The sequence below is a fragment of the Eulemur rufifrons genome, chromosome 2 (genome assembly GCF_041146395.1).
Source record: "Eulemur rufifrons isolate Redbay chromosome 2, OSU_ERuf_1, whole genome shotgun sequence".
Lineage (NCBI taxonomy): Eukaryota > Metazoa > Chordata > Mammalia > Primates > Lemuridae > Eulemur > Eulemur rufifrons.
Window position 1 is genome coordinate 42636541 of NC_090984.1, and position 24791 is coordinate 42661331.

The following is a 24791-nucleotide window of genomic DNA, read 5'->3' on the forward strand; positions in this document are numbered from 1 at the left end:
GCCTCCTGAAATGGCTACCTAATATTCCATGAGACCATAATTTTTCAAGCCAATATGTCATATTGCTCAATTAGATTGTAATTTTTACTCCCAAACACCACATTGTGACTAAATCTTTGAACAATACTTAAGTATTTCCTTAGAATGTTTTCTTAATGTAGAACTGTTTGGTATATGTACTTTTAGGGCTTTTTGCATTTAACTCAAAATAGGCCTGTGCCCTTGACCCCATGCCTACACTAGGTATTTTTTTAATGGCTGCCAATTTGATAGTACATAAAAGGATTTTGTTTTTATTTGCACTTACTCTGTCATTACTAATATTGACTGTTTTGTTATGTTTTACTTATTTATATATAACTTTTTAAATCATAAAATCATTTTTTCTGCCCATTTTTGGGAAAGTTGTGATTAAGGTCTTCAACAATATCACCTTTTTTGCCTTATAATTCTTGCATGTATTTTTTCCAGTTCCCGTTTTCTTTTAGTCTTATTTATGGAAGGGTACTCTTTTGATCCTTATTTAGTATAGAATTCAGTAAAATATTTAGTGCTTAAAACTTTAAGATATGATTAGTTAAGTTTGTTTTTTATTTATTATTCCAGTAATGTGTATTTACAAGTGAAGGCAATTTCCAATATTGTATGGAAGTACCAGCGCTACCATTTTATCATGGCTTATCATGAGAAACCAGTTCTGCCTCCTCCACTTATCATTCTTAGCCATATAGTTTCTCTGTTTTGCTGCATATGTAAAAGAAGAAAGAAAGATAAGACTTCCAATGGACCAAGTAAGTAAAATATATTACGGCAAATGTTATAATTTTATCACTTCTCAGTATTGAACTGAAGGCTGTGTATTGATTTTATTCAGATGATTTAGTTGGTTAATGTTATTATAAAGGCTTTTGTTAAATTTGCCTAAACATAAAGGAATTTTTTTTTTTTTTTTTTTGAGGCAGTCTCACTCTTGTCGCTCTGGCTACAATGCTGTGCCATCACCATAGCTTGCTACAACTGCCACCTCCTGGGTTCAAGCAATCCTCCTGCCTCAGCCTCCCAAGTAACTGGGACTATAGGCACATGCCACCATGCCTGGCTAATTTTTGTATTTTCAGTAGAGATGAGATGTCAGTCTTGTTCAGGCTGCTCTCCATCTCCCGACCTCAAGCGATCCTCCTGCCTCAGCCTCCCAGAGTGCTAGGATTACAGGCGTGAGCCACTATACCTGGCCCATAAAGGAATTTTTAAGTATAATATGATATCAATAAAAGTAGATTTAGTATTAAACTTCTTTTTGGGAATGGCATCTCAGTTTGTCTTTGTTAAAATGGTAACTCTTTTTGCCATCATACAAACCATTTTTGCTATTCTGTAAACCATAACAGTTTTAGGCCAGGTGTGGTGGCTCATGCCTGTAATCCTAGCACTCTGGGAAGCCGAAGAGGGCAGATTGTTTGAGCTCAGGAGTTGGAGACCAGCCTGAGCAAGAGCGAGACCCCATCTCTACTAAAAAAATAGAAAGAAATTAGCTGGACAACTAAATAAACATATATATATAAAATGAGCCGGGCATGGTGGCGCATGCCTGTAGTCCCAGCTACTCGGGAGGCTCAGGCAGTAGGATTGCTTGAGCCTAGGAGTTTGAGGTTGCTGTGAGCTAGGCTGACGCCATGGCACTCTAGTCCGGGCAACAGAATGAGACTCTGTCTCAAAAAGAAAAACAATAACAGTTTTAGTACATTCTGTATACTACATGAGATCAATCACCATGTCAAGTTGTGCTTAAAATTTTATAGTGGCTTTCTGTTCTACCAAATAAGTTCTTAAATTCCTCTGACCAGATATGTGAGAGAGAAGTATGAGAGAGATGGGGAGGACTGTTGTATAGGGAAAGGAAACTAGAAGAGGAGAAAGTATGTAAAAGTATTCTGTTGACATCACACTGCAAGTAGAAAAAACAAAGATACTTCAGTAGTGCTTTAGAAGCGAAACAGTAAAAAGAAAAAAAAGTTCAGATGATGCGTATTGTCTTACAAACCCTGAGTAATTCACAAGATGTATGAGCTAAAGTTTAATAGCTTGTTAGCTCTTTGTTGATTTTTTTTTTTCCCTTTCCCTCCCTTAGAACTTTTCCTAACAGAAGAAGATCAAAAGAAACTTCATGATTTTGAAGAGCAGTGTGTTGAGATGTATTTTAATGAAAAAGATGATAAATTCCATTCTGGAAGTGAAGAGAGAATCCGTGTCACTTTTGAAAGGTTCTGAAGCCCTGTAGTTAAAACTAATTATATGTCAAAATGGAATCTCTTAGTTATGTCTCTTATACATGGTCATTGTTCAATTTGTTTTGTAAAATGAATAAGTTTAGTAATAGTTTTACATTATATATTGGGAAGACAGTTCAAGTCTTCTCATATTTTGTGTAAGTCAGTAAGTCAGTCTCTTATTTTTTGACCCTAGTTACAGAAGATAGAAGAGTTAATGTTCTTTACTATTTGGAGGGAAAAAGTAAAACTATCCTCACTATTTTAAAGCATTTCTTTCTTTCCATTGGCTTTGTTACATTCGGGAAGCATATGGTGTTTGTGTAGTCACAGTAAGGGTAATAGTGGTAGTTCTATGTATATGTAGCTATATACACATTTTTTGTGTTACTTTGATGTGGGGAAATAGGAATAAATAACCTGTGGAACAAAAGTGTTTTTTGAAATCTTACATTTTAGTATGATAGGATTAGCACTGGATCCTTTTTAAACATAAGGTATGCTTTGTATAAATAAATAACCATACCTTATTTTATATCTTCTCGTTTGAGTGCATGTAAAATTTTTTCTCTTTTTACCATTATTTGAGACTACAAAAAAGAATTTCTACTTTAATTTTTAACGTTTATTAAAAGCCTGTTTCTCCCCTACAGAGTGGAGCAGATGTGCATTCAGATTAAAGAAGTTGGAGATCGTGTCAACTACATAAAAAGATCATTACAGTCATTAGATTCTCAAATTGGCCATTTGCAAGATCTTTCAGCCCTCACTGTAGATACATTAAAAACACTCACTGCCCAGAAAGCTTCAGAAGCTAGCAAAGTTCACAATGAAATCACACGAGAATTGAGCATTTCCAAACATTTGGCCCAAAACCTTATTGATGATGGTCCTGTAAGACCTTCTGTATGGAAAAAGCATAGTGTCGTAAATACACTTAGCTCCTCTCTTCCTCAAGGTGAACTTGAAAGTAATAATCCTTTTCTTTGTAATATTTTTATGAAAGATGACAAAGATCCCCAAAGTAACATATTTGGTCAAGATTTATCTGTAATACCCCAGAGAAAAGAATTTAATTTTCCAGAGGCTGGTTCCTCTTCTGGTGCCTTATTCCCAAGTGCTATTTCTCCTCCAGAACTGCGACAGAGACTACATGGGGTGGAACTCTTAAAAGTATTTAATAAAAATAAAAAATTAGGCAGTTCATCTAATAGCATACCACATCTATCATCCCCACCAACCAAATTTTTTGTTAGTACACCGTCCCAGCCAAGTTGTAAAAGCCACTTGGAAACTGTAACCAAAGATCAAGAAACTGTTTGTTCTAAAGCTGCAGAAGGAGATAATATAGAATTTGGCGCATTTGTAGGTAAGTTTGGCAACCTGGTACTTATTTTTATATCAATATTATTTACTTTTTACCTTAAAAACAAAAATTATCACCTTAAAAAGAAAAATAATTAGTTAATTAGTAAAAACATGTACTGTGTTACAAGTGGACTTTTATAATATAGTTCTAAATTTTTTTTTTGTTTTTTGGTCCTGATCTTGGCATGGAAGTTCTAAAATTTTTAAAAGGAATCAAATGTGGGGGAAATAGATTAAATTGGTTGGAAGGGTTATGTTGGCACATACCTCTTTGATGCAATTTACTATAATAACAATTGTATGGAAACTTATTTGGGCTCTGTCTTTTGAATGTATCTTCAATTGAATTTGATCAAGTCCTATTGAAAGAACCTTGAGTGATTCTTAAGTGTTAGGTACTTGGAGAACAATAGGAAGGTATAGGGAGGTTAGAGACAACTGACAAAGGGCCAATGCCTTATATGTAGAATAACCATATAATTTTGATCCAAACCAGGACACTTTGAGAGTGAAGGGTGCACTACTCATAATTACATCAGGACAATAGGAATACTCTTGGAAAATGCATATTTATGGTCTGCTCACATATATCCAGAGAGGGGAGTGTTTCAGAAAGAAATTATTCCTTTTTTTGTTCTTTTTTTTTTTTCTTTTTGAGACAGAGTCTCACTCTGTTGCCTGGGTTAGAGTGCTGTGGCATCAGCCTAGTTCACAGCAACCTCAAACTCCTGGGCTCAAGCAATCCTCCTGCCTCAGCCTCCCAAGTAGCTGAGACTATAGGCATGCACCACCATGCCCGGCTAATTTTTTCTGTTTTTTTTCGTTGCCCAGCTAATTTTTTCTAATTTTTGTAGAGACGGAGTCTCGCTCTTGCTCAGGCTGGTCTCGAACTCCTGAGCCATCCTCCTGCCTCAGCCTTCCAGAGTGCTAGGATTACAGGTGTGCGCCAACGTGCCCGGCCCTGATTTATTCTTCTACCTATGATAGCTTAAATAGGATAAGAACAGAAATAAATATTTATTTTCACAATAACACATTAATGACCTTAGTGAAAACTGTTTCAGTCAAAGAAGTAATGGAGGAGAAGCCAGATTATAGTGAAATAAAGTACAAATGGGAGAAGAGAATGTAATGGGAATAATTGGGCTTGACTCTTTGAAAAGATTGGCAGTGAAGGCAAACAGAAAGAAATAACTAATATTGTGATTTTGTTTGTTTTGAGTGTTTTATTTTAGTGGTGGTAGAGACTAAAGCATATTTAAATGTTTACAATATGTCATGTGGAAGCAATAGGTGAAAAGGGAAAGCTTTATAAGGCTACCTAAATAGCCTCTAGCTAAATCCCTACTAATTGGGAGAATATGGTGTTCTAATGGTCTCCTGTTAGATTATTAAAGATTAAAACACTTAACAAAGAATTCTCAGCAACAACTTGGGTTGCTTGTGAGCATACCCAGAATGTTCTGAAGTATAAATGAGGCCCTCTGCCTCTTTTGGTTTGAATTTTTCCATTGGGTGGCTTCCTAACCTTGTCTTCTTTCTTTTTTTTTGTGGGAAACAGAGTCTCGCTCTGTTGCCCTGGCTAGAGTGCAGTGGTATCATCGTAGCTCTCTACAACCTCAAACTCCTGGGCTCAAGTGGACCTCCTGCCTCAGTCTCCCGAGTAACTGGGACTACAGGCGTGGGCCACAATGCCCAACTAATTATTTTTCTAGTTTTAGTAGAGACAGGGTCTGATTCTTGCTCGGCTCGTCGGGCTTGTCTCGAACTCCTGAGCTCAAGCAGTCCTCCTGCCTCAGCCTCCTGGAGTGCTAGGATTACAGGTGTGACCCATTGCACCCAGCCCTTAACCTTGTCTTTAAGACACTTGTTCTTGCCTTCCCAGTCTAGAAATTTACCTAGTCATAGTATATGGATAGAGATTGTTCAGAGAATATGTTAAGAAGCCCATGTAAAATCTCCATGTTAGGCTGTCCTAGCAAGTTATCTAGGCATGCTGATACCGACATGCTGATATCTACTGCTAGGCTATGTGAATACACTGTGGATTTATAGATATATAACTTTTCGTATATAAAATCTATCCCAATTTATTTTTATTTACTTTTTTAGAGACAAGGTCTCGCTCTGTCTCCCAGGCTGGAGTGCAGTGGCATGATCACAGCCCACTGCAATCTTGTGAACTTCTGAGCTCAGGCAATCCTCCTACCTCAGCCTCCCAAGTAGCTGGGACTATGTGGATAATTATTTTTCTATTTTTAGTAGAGACAGGGTCTAGCTCTTGCTCAGGCTGGTCTCGAACTCCTGAGCTCAAGCAATCCTCCTGCCTTAGCCTCCCAAAGTGCTAGGATTATAGGTATGAGCCACTGTGCCTGGCATTTTAGCTTATTTATTAATGTATTACCAGTGGGGCGATAACTATATGTGTACATAATGTTTTTATATTTTATTATTAGTAGTTAAAATGGTTGTTCCTCCTTTTTCTCTTAAATTTCAAGCTATGCGTTCATATCATGTATTGTTCACTTGTAAGGCCTTTACCTTTTTGTTTTTACTGTAAGCTGAATTGCTAATCTTCACCAGCTTCTTATAAAATATTTTCAGTTTTATTTATCAGAAGAGATAAAGGAGACAGTGCAAAGCCATCAAAACCACTTGAAAAACAACATAAATCATGTGCTTTTATAGACTTTAACTGATGCCCTTATTTTGATAGATAAGGAAAACCAAAAATTTTTCATTGCAGTCTTTTTGTTTGTTTCTGTTAAAGGACACAGAGATAGCATGGATATACAGAGGTTTAAACAAACTTCAAACAAAATAAAAGAAACACTATCTGTAAGTAAATCCTTATTATAACAGTACAATTGAGTTTTATTTCCCTATTTTGGTTAATTTAGTTCAAAATCAGCTTAAACATTTTTTCAGTAAAAATATAGTTTTAGCAGAAACCATCATCAACGTGATAATACAAATATTTGAAGCCATTCCCAATTTGAAAAAAAACAATGAGGAACATGAAAAAATGTACAGCTAGCTTGCATTTTTTATTAACTGAGAAAACATCACCTATTTAGCATTTCTCTTTTTAAAAATGCTTCTTCCTATATGTTTTCCATTGACCAAATATTTACTGAGCTCAACTCTTTTCCCAGGTCCAAAAGTTTATTAGAACATGACCTGGCTAGAGTGCAGTGGTGTCATGGTAGCTCTCTACAACCTCAAACTCCTGGGCTCAAGTGATCCTCCTGCCTCAGTCTCCCGAGTATCTGGGACTACAGGCGTGGACCACGATGCCCAGCTTATTTTCTTTCTAGTTTTAATAGAGACAGGGTCTCATTCTTGCTCTCATTCTGACTCTTCAGAAACCTGTCAAGCCTGGCAGTAAAAAGCTGTATATCATGTGAAAAGTGCAAGATATTCAGTAAATGTTTGTTAAATAAGTTTTAAAATATATAGAACTGGCAAAAATATTATGTTTCCTGCCTGAAAATTAGTTTTTATTTCTTAAATATTGCTTTCAAAATTTACCTGTGGCTATTTAGAGCCTTAAGGGCAATAATGTTAGTAGCTACACCAAAATAATTAAGAGGACTTACGTTGTGGAAATAATCAAGTGACAAATACAATGAAAACAAGAGTTTTCCTAAAGTTAAAACCAAGGTAATAATAATGACTTACGAAGAGTTTTCCATGAATGATTGCTTCTCATATGATCTAAAGTTAATTTTGTAATTGCTGTCAGGCCCATATTACTTACTACCCTATGTATAAAAGGCTGACTTAAATGCATTTTGATATTTATACTACAAATGTTAGCATTTGTATTTTTAATTGCATATATTTTGATTAAAGTATTGTATTAAATTAACTTAGTTTAATGTCTGTTAACTAGATATAGTTGGAATTTAATTGGTGAATATATGCAAATTGAGAGGTAATGATTACAGGTTTTTTTTTTCCTTTCTATATTTGCTTTTAAGTTTGAAAATAGTTGCATGATTTTCTTATCTCAAATGATGTAAGAAACACAATTACAGAGTATACAGAGATGCCTGAATACAAGATAAAATCGCTATAGTATATGCAGGAGTCAGAAAGTCAGCTTAAAATATACATATACCTTTAGATGGACGAAGTAGATATAGGTTCAGTGGACCTGTCATCCCTGTAAGACCGTAATTTGCAGTGTTTTCTAACCATTTTAACGGTGGCATACCTGACTTAGAAGGAGAGAGCAAAATAAATTGGTTGAGTGCAATTAGTTAGTTTTAGCCAATATATAATGATGAAAAGAGAGAGAAAGGAATGAGAAAAAGGGATAAGAACAACAGACTGCTTTCTGCTAAAGTTGGTTTTATAATTGTAATGTGAGCCATGATATATCTATATTCCATATAGGGTTTTTCTTGAATAGGTTTTAACTGAAATGGATTTTATAGGTAAATGAAGTATTCTCTGGACCTTTGTAAGTTTTAGTAAAGCTGTTTATAATCTAGAATTATTTAAACTTAGTAAAACTTCTTGTCATATTTTCTTTTTCCTATATGCAAATTATTATTGCATTACCACATTCTAGTGGCATCATTTTGCTGTTGTGAAGGATTTGATATATGTAAGAAATAAAGTTTGGGATAAATGGACATTTTTAATGGTAAAAGGTAAAGCATCAGGGTTTTCCCACAGATTTCACCTTTTAACAGTGAACTTAAAAGAGGAATGTGCTAAATATTTTTAAATGGGCAGGTAACTTCCTGTTAAAAACAAGAAGAAATTGCAAGTTTTTGTGAGTGAGCAGTAAAGTAGTGGCTATGTTTTGAATTAAACAATTTTGAATAATTTATTTAGAGGAGAATAATTCAAACTGTAAGAATAAAATAATGAGCTCTAGCTGATGGTCAGAGACTCTGAGATTTTGACCTTTTGTAGGTTATATACCCCTTTGAAAATATAATGTAAATTACGGAGGCCAGGCGCAATGGCTCACACCTGTAATCCTAGCACTCTGGGAGGCCAAAGTGGGAGGATCACTTGAGCTCAGGAGTTCAAGACCAGCCTGAGCAAGAGCGAGACTCCGTCTCTACTATAAAGATAGAAAAAATTAGCCAGGTGTGGTGGCATGTTCCTGTAGTCTCAGCTACCTGGGAGACTGAGGCAGAAGGATTGCTTGAGCCCAGGAGTTTGAGATTGCAGTGAGCTACGATGATGCCACTGCACTTCCACCCATGGTGACAGAATGAGACTCTGTCTCAAAAAAAACCCAAAACAAAAACTGCAGACCCTCTTCTTAGAAAAATGTACACAGGCAAAATTTTTCTATTGAGATAGATTTTCACAAATTCCTTGAAACCCAGGTTAGAATTCCTGTCTTAGATGGTTCCATGAAACTGATAAGCATCAAAGAATATACCAAGGAAAATACTTAAAACAAAGCAAACAAGAAATAGCTAGAACTGGTTCCAGGAGAATCAACTAAAATCAGACAGGAAACTAGAGTCTGCTTTGTGACTACAGGAAAAGGGTCAGCATGGCTATATAAATCAGCTGTAATGTGATGAGCATGGAGCATCAAAGCCAGAAAAGCTTAATTCCTTGAGATGTAAGTTAATTTAATGAAAGTACTAGTTTATTGAAGTAGTTACATTTTGAAACCTATTGTTTTGAGGGGTGGTAGAGGTCTGGAAATATTTTAAAGTAGTGTAATAATGTGACCTGCTCATAGCTGAGAAGATAAATGTGAAAGTGTCAGATCTTCCCCAGGCTGTTCAATGTAATTCATTAGTTCATTTGGAAAAATAAACAGGTAAAAAAAGAAAATGAGAGAGAATTAGCTATTAAATAGCAAAATATTAAGCAGCTGGAACAGTTGATTCGTGAATATTTAGGGAAACATTTCAACTGACCTAGAAATAACCCTTCTACAAATAAGAATGTAACAAAGGGTTGGATCAGAAATTCATGAAGAAGGGAATGCTTTTTGTTTTTTCTTTTTTTCTTTTATCTTTTTTTAAAGATGGGGGTCTCACTTTTGCTCAGGCTGGTCTCTAACTCCTGAGCACAAGCAATCCTCCTGCCTTGGCCTCCCAAAGTGCTAGGATTACAGATGTGAACCACAATTCCCAGCCGAAAGAGAATGCTTTGTCAGTAAATACAGACTGGACAATTGGGTAGAAATTTGGAAAAGTCTGTTTATGTTCTCATATCACTTTATAAGCTTGGATAAATTCAAGTGAATGTAAAAATTTAAATCATTGAAAATTTTAAAATACAAATATGTATTAAGCCAGCAAGGCTTCTAAATGTATAAATAATAGAAAGTATTAATGGAAGATGTAAAGAGATTTAAGTAACTAAAAAAATTAAGCATAGATAAATTAAAACAAATTAGAAAAAATCGAAATTTGATAATCAGAGTTATTTTTATCGTATAAATAGTTCATACAAATCAATAAAGTACCAAGATCCCCAAAAGGAAATAGCACCCTCCCCACAATTGATATTTTAGGTGTGTCAGTGTATGTATAAGACAATAGCTTTGGGAGAGAGTGAATTGATAATGTTTTATTTTTTTTCCCCCATGGTTTCTTATATTTTTCCGAATTTTTTTGTGAACTTGTATTTCTGTGAAAAAGGATTAATTCATATGGATTTATGAACAATAAGCAAGTACAGTGTTTTGTTGCAGTTTTTGAGATTGACGTTGAAGAAAATAACCATAATCTGTAATATACCCTTTGGTATCCAGGTGGAATAAAGCATATTGAGCTAAATATTAAGGGACTCTTATACTACTTAAAGCAATGGTTTGAAATTCAGTTCACTTGTTTAAAAATTAGGCCTATGTATAATATTTGCAGAGTGATACTCCTTCTGAAAACACTTTGAAACATGTGAGTTCTCATGCTGGATTTACCGAGTGTCACAAAACTTCTGTTCCTCTTCATTCAGAACAAGGTGAGTATTTTGACTATATGAATTCTATTACCAAACATAGTCATTTAAACTTTAAATGTATTTTATGTTTGGCAAACACCTGAGCAGTAAATGATGCAGTAGTTAGAAGATGAAGATTCTAGTCCATCATTGTGACTATAACCTTGAATAAGTCATATAATTCCTAACATTTATTAGAATGTTGTATTAAAATATTTTTTACAGCAGTCCACAAGATGAAATATAAAGATTTGCTTTTTACAACTCTGCTAATTTTATTTTATATTATTTCATCTTACTATTTTTTTTAATTTTTATTTTTTAAGCACCACCATTTGATGTACTCACCATCAAATTGGTTTCACTGATCATCACCTAAGAGCACATTAGGAATAACAATTGGGTATCGGGCAGATGTGGCGGGGAGGGGATGGGTGTATACATATATAATGAGTTCAATACACACCATCTAGGGGATGGACACGCTTGAAGCTCTGAGGAGGGTGAAGGGCAATATACGTAACCTAAACTTTTGTACCCCCAAAATTTTTTTTTTTAATTTTTTTTTTTAAATATCTCTGTCACCCTGGGTAGAGTGCCATGGCATCAGCCTAGCCTAGCTCACAGCAACCTCAAACTCTTGGGTTCCAGCAATCCCCCTGCCTCAGCCTCCCGAGTAGCTGGGACTACAGGCATGTGCCACCACGCCCGGCTAATTTTTTATTTTTAGTAGAAAAGGGGTCTCACTCTTGCACAAGCTGGTCTTGAACTCCTGAGCTCACGTGATCCTCCTGCCTCAGCCTCCCAGAGTGCTAGGATTACAGGCATGAGCCACTGTGCCCGACCCTGCTGATTTTAGCTTTTACAAATAAATCTGTTGTTTTAATCTATATCATCATTTAGCCAACATACTTTACGAGCTTAACTTTTAAAAACAGCTAATACATTTTTTGGTTCAAAATTAAAACACACACACACACAGACACACAAACGCTGTGAAAAATTTCTCACTCCAACCCGATGTGTAACCCTCCATGTGTAATTATAAAGGTTCCTTAAGAGTAACAGTACTACCTTACCCCCTCACCATCACTTCTGCTTTTATTCTGTATTAGTATACTGAATTCAGCAGTATATGTCATCACCAAGTTGAGTTTATTCCAGGAATGCAAGTTGGTTTAACATTCAAAAATATAATTATTTTGATACATGATAGTAGCAAATCAAAGGAGAAAAATCTTAAAATAATCTCAATAGCTACTGGAAAGGCATTAATAAAATTCAATATCCATTCACGACCAAAACTCTTAGTAAAGTAAGACTAGAGTGGAATTCCTTAATCTCAGTAAAGAGTATCTACAAAAAGTTATCACAAACATACTATTTCACGGTGAAATACTGAAAGCCCAAATGGAGTACAAGGCAAGGATTCTGACTGTTACTGTTTCTATTTTACATTCTAGTCAGAATTTTAAGGCAAGTAAAAGAAATAGTAGAAGGATTAGGAGGGAAGAAATAAAATTGTCAGTTTTTAAAGATAACATGGATGTTATTGCTAAAGTTAGCATGCTTATACGGGTTGAACATCCCAAATCCAAAATCTGTAATACTCCAGAATCTGAAACTTACTGAGTGCTGACTTGACGCTCAAAGGAAATGCTCATTAGAGCATTTCAGATTTCAGATTTTTTGGATTTGGAATGTTCAGCTGGGTAAGTATAATACAGATATTCCAAAATCCAAAAAAATCCAAAATCTATAACACTTCTGGTCCCAAGAATTTCTGATAAGGGATACTCAACCTGTATTGCTGTATTCTCATATTTCAGTTTTAGGCCGTATCTTTTGACCTTTAACTAAAGAAGACAAGGATTGAACTCTCTTTTCCCATTCTCTATTCCTAGAGTGTACACACACACTCCCACACAAATATACACACCTTTACCCTTTCCCATCAGTATATATCATAATTTTGAGTAGACCAACACTCTAGATCCTCTGGTATTTGATTAAATTTCTTAATGATATGATTCAGAATATAAGGTATTCTGTCAGTTTCTTCATATTGAAAAAAGTTTTGCACAGTTTTCTAATTTACCTAAATGTGGGGGTTTTTTGCCTTTTACACTGGAATACAAATTTTGTTGTGAGATTTCCCTTCATTCCTTTAAAGGTTTTCCTTTATCATATAGAGGTTTCCCTTTATTTTATCATAAAATTGTAAGTTCTCTCTAAGTAGAGTTATAATTTAATATCCTGACTTTTTTTGTTTTAAATAAGCTTAATTGTAAAGTTCTTTTAGGATAAACAAACAAGATATGACAACAAAGGTGTTATCTTAAATCCGGGGAAAAGGATTATTCATTCTTGCCTTGTTTATATAGCAAGAGATTGGAAACAGATCAAATGTCCATCAGAAGTTTGTTTAAATATATTATTGTATATCCATAATATGAAATTAAAGGTAGCATCAAAAAACAATAGGAAAGTATTCTTTTTATATGGAAAAATCTCTAACCTTAAAGTTAAAAAACTCAGCTGGGCCTTGTGCCTGTAATCCCAGCACTTTGGGAGGCCAAAGCGGGAGGATTGCTGAAGGCTAGGAGTTCAAGGTCAGTTTAGGCAACATAATGAGACCCTGTCTCTACAAAAAAATTTTTTTTAATTAGCCAGGTGTAGTGACATGCGCCTGTGGTCCCACCTACTTGGGAGGCTGAGGTAAGAGGATTGCTTGAGCCCAGGAGTTGGAGGTTACAGTGAGCTGTGATCAAGCCGCTGCACTCCAGCCAGGTGACAGAGCAAGACCCTATCTCTTAAAAAAAAATTAAAAACCTCAGGCTATATTATATATTATAGTATATAATAAAAGATGGAGGATGGGGACAAACACACAGTATACACACACACACACACTATCCCTAGAAGGATACACAAAAAACTGACTGCCCCCAATAAGGGTGATTTGGGAACAAGAGAAAGAGAAAGACTTTGGTTTTTTTTTTCTTTTTTTACTTCTCAAGAAAGACTTTTTGCTTAATACTCTTTCATTTTTCTTTTTCCTTTTTTATTTATTTACTTATTTTTTAGACAGAGTCTCACTCTGCCACCCAGGCTGCATGGTGCAGTACAGCCTCAAACTCCTGGGCTCAGGTGATCCTCTTGCCTCAGCCTCCTGAGTAGCTGGGACTATAGGTGTGCACAAGCACACCTGGCTAATTTTTTAACTTTTTGGAGTAGGGCGGTGTTGCCCAAGCTGGTTTCTAGCTGCTGGGCTCAAGTAATCCTCCTGCCTTGGCTTTCCAAAGTGTTGGGATTATAGGCATGAGCCACCACACCTGGCCTCTTTCAATTTTTTATTGCCCTTTCACAATAAATAAATTTAATAGTTTACGCAAAATAAATTGAATAATTCTGGGGTTTCATGAGCCTCATGTCACTCTTGTGTTCAGTGTGTTTGGGTTAGGTTAAATTATCTTATGAATGTTATACTATGCCTAGAAACACTTTGTGTTTAGTTGGTATTAAAAAAAAATTCAGTTGTGTAATTTATCTTTTTAAATTTTCTTTTAGTGGAAAGCACCAGTAGAAGGCTATCTGTTGAAGACACTCATGAAGTAGATTCCAAAGCAGCTTTACTACCGGTTTGTACATTTCAATTAAACAAATATATGTTATTAAATACATTAAAATGTATTAGAGAAGAGCTAACAAGTGGTAATAATTTTATTTGTGATTATATCAAGGTTTCAAAAAAATTTTTTCCTTAGAAAAGTGACTTTAGTCCATGGTAGCAGTTATAGAAATGTTTCTTCCTACAGTGAATAGTCAGGAATTTTTAAAGAAAAATTTATGCAGAAGAAAGAAGAGCAGGAATCTCTTTTTGTTTGAATTGGGACTAATTATCTGAACTCATTTCCAGCTAACTGAGGTGGTATTTGATTTTGCAAACTTCGTTTAAAAGTTAGACACTGACAACCAAGACAAATAGCTCAGGAGAAAGAAGAAAAATTACTCTTTACAAGTATATAGAAGGGAGTGCTCATAATTATGATCAAGAAAATATTAACTTACATCCAAAATATATCTGTCCTATTATAAAGAGATAGATTTTTGTTGTTAAAAATTATGTTATTGGCCAGGCATGATGGCTCATGCCTATAATCCTAGCACTCTGGGAGGCTGAGGCAGGAGGACTGCTTGAGCTCAGGAGTTCAAGACCAGCCTGAGCAAGAGCGAGACCCTGTCTCTATGAAAAATAGAAAAAAATCAGCCGAGCATGGTGGTGCATGCCTACAGTCCCAGCCTCTCAGGAGGCTGAGGCAGGAGGATTGCTTGAGCCCAGGAGTTTGAGCTATGATGCCACTGTACTGTAGCCAGGGTGACAGAGTGAGACTCTGTCTCAAAAAATAAATTTTTAAAAAATTATTGATAAGAGTTATTTTTGTGGAAAAAGGGTTAGTTAACACAGAGATTCACAGTGAGAAATCATTCTTTCTGGGGAGACTCATCCTAAACCTAAGCTGTACAGTTTTACAAGAACTACAGCCCCATTGAAGATGACCTCCCAATTCCAATTTAGAAAACTCATGGGAGTCAGTATATATAACTTAAGGTAGTAGAATTATTTATTACAATTTATAAAATAATTATTTTAAAGTGATCCTAGACATAAAATATTAAATAGAAAACATGAGAAAAGGAGAAGATACTATTAAAAAAGACTGGCAAATCTGAAAAAAATCCAGAAATGAAAATCATCAGTGGGGGTTAAATAACAGATTGGTCACATCTGAAGAGAGAATTACTAAACCAGAAAGCAGCACAGAACTATAATTAGACGGGAAATATGCTAAAGGTAAAGAGACATGGAAAATGTATCTAATTGGCCTTGAGAGAGTAGACAACATTTGAAGAGATTATAAATAGTTTAGAATTGTACAAACAGTTAAGTCAAGATTCAAATTCAGGCAGCATGAGTCCCAAACTGGGAAGTAAAAATAAATCCCCAGCTAGACATGACATTATAAAACTAAAGAATAAAAACCACACACACGCATACACAAGAAAGGCTGCAATGAAATATGCCTAAATATCATTAGTGATTATCTTTGTTCACAGTTTACATGATTTTAATTTTTCTCTTGTGCTTTTGATGATATTTCGGCAAGGGACACATATTATTTTTAGAATCATAGAAACAAGTATATATTTTAACAGAATAAAATTGTCCTCAGAAACAACTCAAAAATTTATAAAGAGTTAGGAAGACTTTTGTAGAAAATAACACTGCTGAAATTTTTTATTCCACCTTGTGGAACAGCTTTATGATAGTTACATTTATAATAAAAACAGTTACAATAAATACATTATTGTTTTGTTAGATGAGTTGTATGAAATGAGGACCAAATATTAATTTTTTAGCCCATCATTCTTAAAACATACTATAGGAAACAAAACAGTTAAGCAGTTATGCTTCGTCTAGAGAATTTTGTCTTTTAAGTTGTTTTTGTTTTTGTTTTTGACTAAAGGATTGGTTACAAGATAGACCATCAAAGAGAGACATGTAAGTAAGCCTTTTTTCCTTATTATCCTGAAAAGTATCATAGTTACTGAATGTTGTCTTTTTTCTGCTCTTTGCATCATCTTTTTAACATTCCTTTAACTATGGGTGATGATTATTCTAGCATTTCCTATCTTTACATAGGTGAGACTAAAGGAACTCATTTATTATGAGTTAAATTTATTATTTTAAATTTAGATTTATTTTATATAATTATAATTACAGCTCTACTAAAATCTTCCTAATAAGAATACAATTACGATTTTATTGTTTAGTCCTGTTTCCATCTTGCTCTTGAATAAATTTGTTCGGAGACCTAGTTTGAGACTTTAGTTTTGTACTCTAGCCATCATTCTAATCAAAGCTTTCATCTGCTCTTGGAAAGTCCTTTGACGATTAGAGCAGTAATACACGGTATACATTAGAAAGCCTGCACACAGGAAGATCTATAAAGCTGATGTAATCCAGAACCCAAAGTCGAAACAAAGGCAATCTTACAGGTAATTTTCCCCAGAAAGTAAAATTTTTAGTACAGATTAGACATAAGGATAAAGAAGGATCTTAAGATAACCTCTGTTTCTGGCCTAGGAATTAGTATTTTAAGATTCCAAAGGACATTTAAAAATAAAGTCTTGTTTTGACACCCATTTGATACTGGAAGTGTGGTAGAGTTATTATCTAATATGGATTACTTGAGATGAAAAGCCAATTTGAGGGAAATTATGTATTCTACAGTGTTTCCCCCTTCTGTGAATCAGAAATTGATCTTAATATATAGAGAAGAAAATAAACCAGATGCCACAAGTATAAGCAGCTGTTCAAATTGTTTGAGTATCGTAACCCTGAAATGCCATTTGGAAGACCTACCTACAGTCAGACCTCTTCAGGGAATATTTTCTTTTATAACCAAAGCCATGGGATGTAAATACAGAATAGGTGCTTGAAATTGATCTTGATTTTAGTGTCTTAACAACATTGTCTTACAGAATGCTGACCTAAAGAAGTACCCAGAAGGGTGGAGTTGATCAGCAACTCTTTGAGTGATGAGAAAAGAGTGATTTATCAGCAGCAGGCAAAGGGATGATGCTAGGGTTCAAAATACTTCTTACAAGAAAATACTTCTATTATTAAGGTGAAAATCTACAGGAAACATCAGGGTCCAATAGAATGTAAGAGCTGGAAAGGGACTACGGAGGTCCTCTACTCCTGAGGTCATTTCTGAATCTGGCCCTTTCAGTCCTAAGCAGGGCCACATAGCTGTATAATGGGAAAGCAGCTAAGCCTCTAATCTGTTTTCCTTGATTCCCATTCTACTCTCCTTTCTTCTATGCCTGTGTCTCTAATTTACACTGGAATCATTGGAATTAAAAGAACCTCCACTTAATGCCAATATATGATATTAAAAATATAGTGAACATTGGGAAAATTTTTTTCAATATTAGAAATTGAGTTTTGCAAAATGACATTGATTTACTGTTCTCAGTTCTTTGCCCATCAATTCTATTGAAGTATTTTTAGAGTCCTCCAAAGTCATTTCGAGGCATTGTTATAATACTGGAATGAATCTCCACAAATACAGAAGTCATGAAATATTTTACTCTATAGTATAGGGGCTCCAGTCTGATGCCAAATCACTAATAATTTATGTAGGCAAAAATTAGAGATACAAGCTGTTAATAAAGTAGATGCATGTGGGTATATACATACATATCTGTGTATGGCTTGGGATTGGCTTAAGGGAAATGGCAAATATTCAAAGGGAATCTGAATATCAGAATTCCTTTAATATTAAATCATGATAACTTCATAAAATCAAAAAATTAAATGATAGCCAAAACTAAAATTGTGGCGCAGCTCATACTATGTTTTTTGGTGTTTCTTTAGGCCCTCTGAAGAAGGAACATTAAATGGTGAGTCCATGTGGTAGATTTAATATGAAAATATGAGAATCATACATGATCTATTATAGCAAATACCACATTATTCTAGGTAAGACATTTTATACTTCAAGTTAGAAAAAGCCAAGGCAGAGGAAAGTTCTCTCATATAATTTTTCTTTAATATAGATGTTCAGGCCGGGCATGGTGGTTCATACCTGTAATCCTAGCACTCTGGGAGGCGGAGGAGGGAGGATTGCCTGAGCTCAGGAGTTGGAGACCAGCCTGATCAAGAACAAGACCCTGTCTCTATAAAAAATGGGAACATTAGCCAGGCATGGTGGCTCACGCCTGTAGTCCCAGCTGCATGGGAGACTGAGGCAGGAAAATCACTTGAGCCCAGGAATTTGAGGTTGCAAAAAAGTTAAAAAAAAAAAAAAAAAAAAATAGATGTTCTTAAACATGTGAACCACCCTGTGAGTGATGATCTCTTTACTGTTTCACCCTCCAACTTAATCCCTGTCACCCAGCCTGCTCCTCTAATATTCCATTTTTTAATGAATAATACTTTGCTATATGACACCTGAGAGTGAGTTATCATTGGCCACCTTAACTTAGCACTCACACAGTCTAATTGTGTTTATCTGTTAAATATCTATAGAATCCATCCTCCCCTATGCCTGTATATCCCACTGCTGCTTTCAATTTAGACCTTTTGTTTTTGGTTTTTTGGTTTTTTTTGAGACAAAGTCTCGCTTTGTTTCCCAGGCATGAGGGGGCAGTGGCATGATCGTAGCTCACCGCAACCTCAAACTCTGAGCTTGAATGATTCTCCTGCCTCAGCCTCCTGAGCAGCTGGGACTACAGGCACACGCCATCATTCCTGGCTAAATTTTTATTTTTTGTAGGGATGGTGTCTTGCTGTGTTGCTCAAGCTAGTCTTGAACTCCTGACCTCAGTAACCCTCCTGCCTCGGCCTCCCAAAGTGTTAGGAGCACAGGTGTGAGCCTGGTCAGACTATCATCTTTGAAACCTTTCATTGAAGTGTATAGTAAGCATACAGAATAGTGCACATAAGCCCACACTTGAGTGAATTCTCACAAAGTGAGCATACTCATGTAATCAGCACCCAGAAACTGAATTTGGCCAATATCCCAGCTCCTTTATGTGCTCCTATAACCCCTGCCCCTAACACAATAGCTTAGTTTTGCCTGTTTTGTGAGTATCCTCGTGTGTGCGTGTATATACATATGGACTATATACTATTTTGTATCTTCTTCCTCTTAACATAATTTTATGGATTCATCAATATTGCTGTGTATAGTGGTAGTTTGTACATTATGTATACTACATAGTATTTCTTTATTTGAATATATTGAATTTGTCCATTCTATTTGGTGGGGACTTCAGTAGCTTCCACTGTATGGCTAATATGATTTTTGTTGCTATGAGCATTCGTCTTCATATTGTTTGATAAGCATATGTATTTATTTTTTGTTGGTATATACCCAGGAATGGAATTGCTGGATCATAGCGTATACCTATGTTCGCATTTGGTAGTTACTGCCAAATCGGTTTTCAAGATGGGGTCCAGGCATGGTGGCTCACACCTGTAATCCCTGCACTTTGGGAGGCCAAGGTGGGAGAATCGCTTAAGGCCAGGAATTCAGTACCAGCCTGGGCAACATAATGAGACCCCATCTCTTAAAAATATATAAAAAAATTAGCTGAGCATGGTGGCATGTGCCTGTAATGCCAGCTACTCGGGAGGCTAAGGTGAGAGGATTGCTTGAGCCCATGTGTTTGAGGTTACAGTAAACTATTATCATGAAATTTGGGCTCCATGCTTGTAGTTTTACTTGTAGTCTATCTTGTATTCTGCCAGTGAGATGATTCTCCTATAGGATCTAACCTTGTTACTCCTCTGCTTTATATTTTTCCCATTGTCATTCAGTAAAATCCAGTGTCCTTTGTTATTACTTGGCATATTAGGCTCTTAACAATTTGATATTCCCTGCTTCTGTAGCTTCACCTCCTACAGATATGCTTATACTCTTGCTCATTAATTTGCAATCTTAGCTGCATGTTCAAATCACTTGTAAAGAATCACTTGTATGATGATATATACCTAAAGAAATAGAATATTTTGAAGTGAGATCTGGGTGCATGTATGTTAAAAAAAACTCTACAGGTCATTCTGGTGTATATATAATTAGTCCTATTCATATTAAACTGCTTGCAGTTTCCCAAGTGTAGCATGCACTTTAACATTTCCATGCCTTTCCCCTGTCTCTTCCTCTGAGATAACCTTTGACCTGTCCTCAACCAGGAGGCAATAGGTACTCCTCTATAATCCTATAATGTTCACACACATGTATATGTGCACATTTTATGGCATAATAAAATAGGGCAATCTAGCACATAATGGGCCCCTTTTTTTGGAATACTGAGTCTGTTGCCAGGGCTAGAGTGCCATGGTGTCAGCCTAGCTCACAGCAACCTCAAACTCCTGGGCTCAGGCGATCCTCCTGCCTCAAATGAACATATTTTATTACTTGTTTTTTCTGTTTTTGTGAGGAGAGGTTATATGAAGGAAATGGATGATTTTATGAGAATATCTGAACAAAAATTTTTGCTGCACTAGTACTTTTAAAATGGTCTCATTTGTTTATTTGCCATTTTAGGTCTTGCATCTCCCTTTAAGCCAGTTATGGATACAAATTACTATTACTCAGGTCAGTAATATTAAAAACAAAGTTTAGTAATATTTTGAAACTTTGGGGATTTCATTATTTCTCTTTCATTTTTATGCAGCTGTGGAAAGAAACAACTTGATGAGGTTATCACAGAGCATTCCATTCACACCCGTGCCTCCAAGAGGTAAATCCAGAAATTAAATAAATAAATCAGTAAAAGGAAAAATAAACCCCTCAGTTATTTTTAGCTATAATGTAGGATGTGGGTGGGATCACACAAAGTATCAGTTTCATATAAATTCTTAATCTAACTACTACAAGGGTGAGTTGTGTTTGAATGGAAGAAGGAAGCGTCAGAAGTATTGAATTTATTACTGGTGTATCTAGAAGCAATGGTGTGCTCTGATTCAGAAAAGTTCTTGATCCACTGTCTAGTAACGAATGTGTATATAAATTGATATTACAGAATCTGTGGAAGAGATAGCTCAAATCTCCTGTCTAAAAGTTTAACTCACAAAAGAATTTTAATTGCTTTCTGAAAGTTTTTCTTAAAAATGTTCAGAATTTCAAAAATGTCTATCATTACACATGAATTCAGAGAGATTATGAAAGTGCATTCTTGATTTCCTATCATTTGTTGCTCTTAAACTTCTTTTTATAAAACTATAACTTGGTCCATTTCATCTTTCATTCCGTGTTTAATCTTAACTAAAAATACCTGCCAATTTTTATTTTGTCATTTTTTAAAGAGTCATAATTTGATCTTAAAACTATTTCCATTCATGTTGCAGGTGAGCCTGTCACAGTGTATCGTTTGGAAGAGAGTTCACCCAACATACTGAATAACAGTATGTCTTCTTGGTCACAGCTAGGACTTTGTGCCAAAATAGAGTTTTTAAGTAAAGAAGAGATGGGCGGAGGTTTGCGAAGAGCTGTCAAAGTGCAGTGTACCTGGTCAGAACACGATATCCTCAAGTCAGGGCATCTTTATATTATCAAATCTTTTCTTCCTGAGGTGGTTAACACATGGTCAAGTATTTATAAAGAAGATACAGTTCTGCATCTCTGTCTCAGAGTAAGTGCCAGTGAATGCTTAACAGTGGAACATAATTTGAGCTTCATATTTTTCATTTCTGAAGTATGAATAAACCAAATAAAATCTTAGTTTAAATATTAAGCAAGGTTTTTTGTTTTTTTTTTTTATCACTTCTGTAGGAAATTCAGCAACAGAGAGCAGCGCAAAAGCTCACATTTGCCTTCAATCAAATGAAACCCAAATCCATCCCATATTCTCCAAGGTAAATCTTTAAATTTTTCTGAAATCTTTTAGCATTATGTGGATAGCAGTCCCTTTTGACCTTCATCATTGTTGTTGAATATTTAGTTACCCATTCTGCAGATCAATTAGAATCTTATCAACTAAACCACTAGTAATACCTATAACTATTTTTCATAAGGTTCCTTGAAGTTTTCCTGCTGTATTGCCATTCAGCAGGACAGTGGTTTGCTGTAGAAGAATGTATGACTGGAGAATTTAGAAAATACAACAATAATAATGGCGATGAGATTATTCCAACTAATACGCTGGAAGAGATCATGCTAGCCTTTAGCCACTGGACTTATGAATATACAAGAGGGGAGTTACTGGTACTTGATTTACAAGGTAAATTTATTAAAATATTGCTAAGATGAAATTGTCCAGTAGATTCTCAGCCTTTCATGTGTTATTAATCATATGAAGAAATCTGCTAATTTATAGATTAAGTTTAATCTTACAATTAATAAATTTTATAGATTGCTAATTTATAGTAAAATCTTAAGCCAATAGAAACCATTAAAAAAGCAAGTTGATTATAGTCATAACATATAGCCATCAGTGCCTTTAATAATGGGACCTGTCTTCATTATTGCTAAGAGAATATAGAAGGTTGATAAGCAGAAACATGTAAAATTCGCTGTTCTACTCCTAGATGCAAAGCCTTTAAGTATTTCAAAAGTATAAGGACTTTTCTATAAAACGATGATAAATATCTCTATTATTCATGGTGTTTCTGTTACCTATTACTGTGCACTAAGCTACCTAAAAATTTAGTGGATTAAAACAACCACCATTTTATTTACTTACAACTCTTTGATTAAGAAATTTGGGGCCGGGCGTGGTGGCTTACGCCTGTAATCCTAGCACTCTGGGAGGCCAAGGAGGGCGGACAGATCGCTTGAGCTCAGGAGTTCGAGACCAGCCTGAGCAAGAGCGAGACCCCGTCTCTACTAAAAATAGAAAGAAATTAGCTGGACAACTAAAAATATGTAGAAAAAATTAGCCGGGCATGGTGGCGCATGCCTGTAGTCCCAGCTACTCAGGAGGCTGAGGCAGTGGGATTGCTTGAACCCAGGAGTTTGAGGTTGCAGTGAGCTAGGCTGATGCCTCGGCCTGGGCAACAGAGTGAGACTCTGTCTCAAAAAAAAAAAAAAGAAGAAGAAATTTGGATGGGGCATAGTAGGGATGTCTCATCTGTGCTATCACCTCAGAGAGCTTAAATGGCTGGAGACATTGGACAGCTTGACTGGAGTTAAGTGTCTGAAGTCTCTGTTTACTGTCAGCCGAATTCCTCAATTCTCCACATAGTCTGTCTACATGGCTAGCTAGCTTAGGGTTTCTTATAGCATGCTAGTTTCAGGTAGTTAGAGTTCTCCCACAGTGGCTGACTTCTTTAGATAGAAAGCAGAAACTCTTAAGGTTAGGCCCAGAACTGGCCATGATCCCTTCTGTCATATTTTGCTGATCAAGGCAAGTTATAAGGGTAGCTCAGATTCTAGGGGAGAGAGGAAGTAAATGCCAGTACTTGATGGGTGGCACATAATGTATGTAGGGAGGGAAAAATTCCTTATAGCCATCTTAGCGGATAGAGTCTGTCATACATGTGGGAAAAAATATATTGTGGCTGTGTGAGGGCAGCTTTGCTTAGAATAATGTCTGCTCAGCATCACAGCAGGATCAAAGGAAAGTTAAAGTGAGCAGTTGCCAGTTCTGCTTATATAGTACTTTATTTCATATGGTGGCTTCCATAATTTTGTTCCATAAAGAACAGCCTTAATTTCAAATGTGAACAAAGACCAGATTTTAAATCACATAAGAACAATTGTTTAGAATATATATCACTCAATGACTCCTTTCGTTATATAGGTACAAATATAAAAGATTTGTTGAAAAGCAAACAGTTGGTATTGATTCAGCTCAAGACTGAAAATCTGTATAAAAAGGACTATCCTTTTTTCATTAGCTCATAACTTTATATAAATGATTAAGGTAGTATATGTAGTGAATACTTTCTGATGTCTGTTATTAATCAGGCCAGTCCAATTAAGTTTAAAAAAAATACAGGCATATCTTCGTTATATTGTGGGTTCAGTTCCAGACCACTGCAATAAAGCAAATGTCACAATAAAGTGAATGTTGCAGTAAAGTGAGTCACACAAATTTTTTGGTTTCCCATTGTATATAAAAGTTATGTTTATTTATACTGTATCTATTAAGATGTGCAATAGCATTTTGTCTGAAAAAACAATTTATATACCTTGATTTAAAAATACTTCACTGCTAAAAAAATGCTAACAATCATCTGAGCCTTCAGTGAGTTGTAATCTTTTTGCTGAGGGGGAGAGTCTTGCCTCACTGTGGTGGTTGCTGAAAGTTGGGGTAGCTGTGGCAATTTCTTAGGGGCTCCAGGATTTTTGGTATGGTAGATGATCATTAGCTTCAACTTAAACTCCTCAGCTGCATTAGACTCTAACAAGAGTGTCAGCCTGTCTTTTGAAGCTTGGAAGGAAAAGTCCTAGATGGCATCTTCCAATACAGGGCTTTGTCTGCATTGAAAACCTGTTGTTTAATATAGCCTTCTTCAATTATCTTAGCTAGATCTCCTGGATAACTTCCCCCTCCCCCCAAGATGTCCATGTCCTATTTTCTAAATAACTTGCTGCAGCTTCTCCATCAGTACCTGCTGCTTCATCTTGCACTTTTATGTTTGGAGACAGCTTCTTTCCTTCAATCTCATGAACCAACTTCTGTTAACCTTAGACTTTTCTTCTG

The 24791-nt window shown here is 35.6% G+C and overlaps 1 protein-coding gene across 2 annotated transcripts in view; it reads left to right on the forward strand.

Annotated features, from left to right (window-relative positions):
- The window catches only part of TRPM7 (transient receptor potential cation channel subfamily M member 7), a 97441-nt gene that overhangs the window by 65444 nt on the left and 7206 nt on the right, over nt 1–24791 (forward strand). For both annotated transcript variants that reach the window (XM_069483777.1, XM_069483768.1), the window contains exons 24-36: nt 607–791; nt 2129–2261; nt 2921–3636; nt 6406–6473; nt 10493–10589; nt 14139–14209; nt 16097–16131; nt 18013–18038; nt 20690–20740; nt 20820–20885; nt 21493–21776; nt 21917–21999; nt 22159–22364. In XM_069483777.1, coding sequence (XP_069339878.1) covers nt 607–791; nt 2129–2261; nt 2921–3636; nt 6406–6473; nt 10493–10589; nt 14139–14209; nt 16097–16131; nt 18013–18038; nt 20690–20740; nt 20820–20885; nt 21493–21776; nt 21917–21999; nt 22159–22364 — 2021 coding nt within the window. The remainder of the gene's footprint in view (nt 1–606; nt 792–2128; nt 2262–2920; nt 3637–6405; nt 6474–10492; nt 10590–14138; nt 14210–16096; nt 16132–18012; nt 18039–20689; nt 20741–20819; nt 20886–21492; nt 21777–21916; nt 22000–22158; nt 22365–24791) is intronic.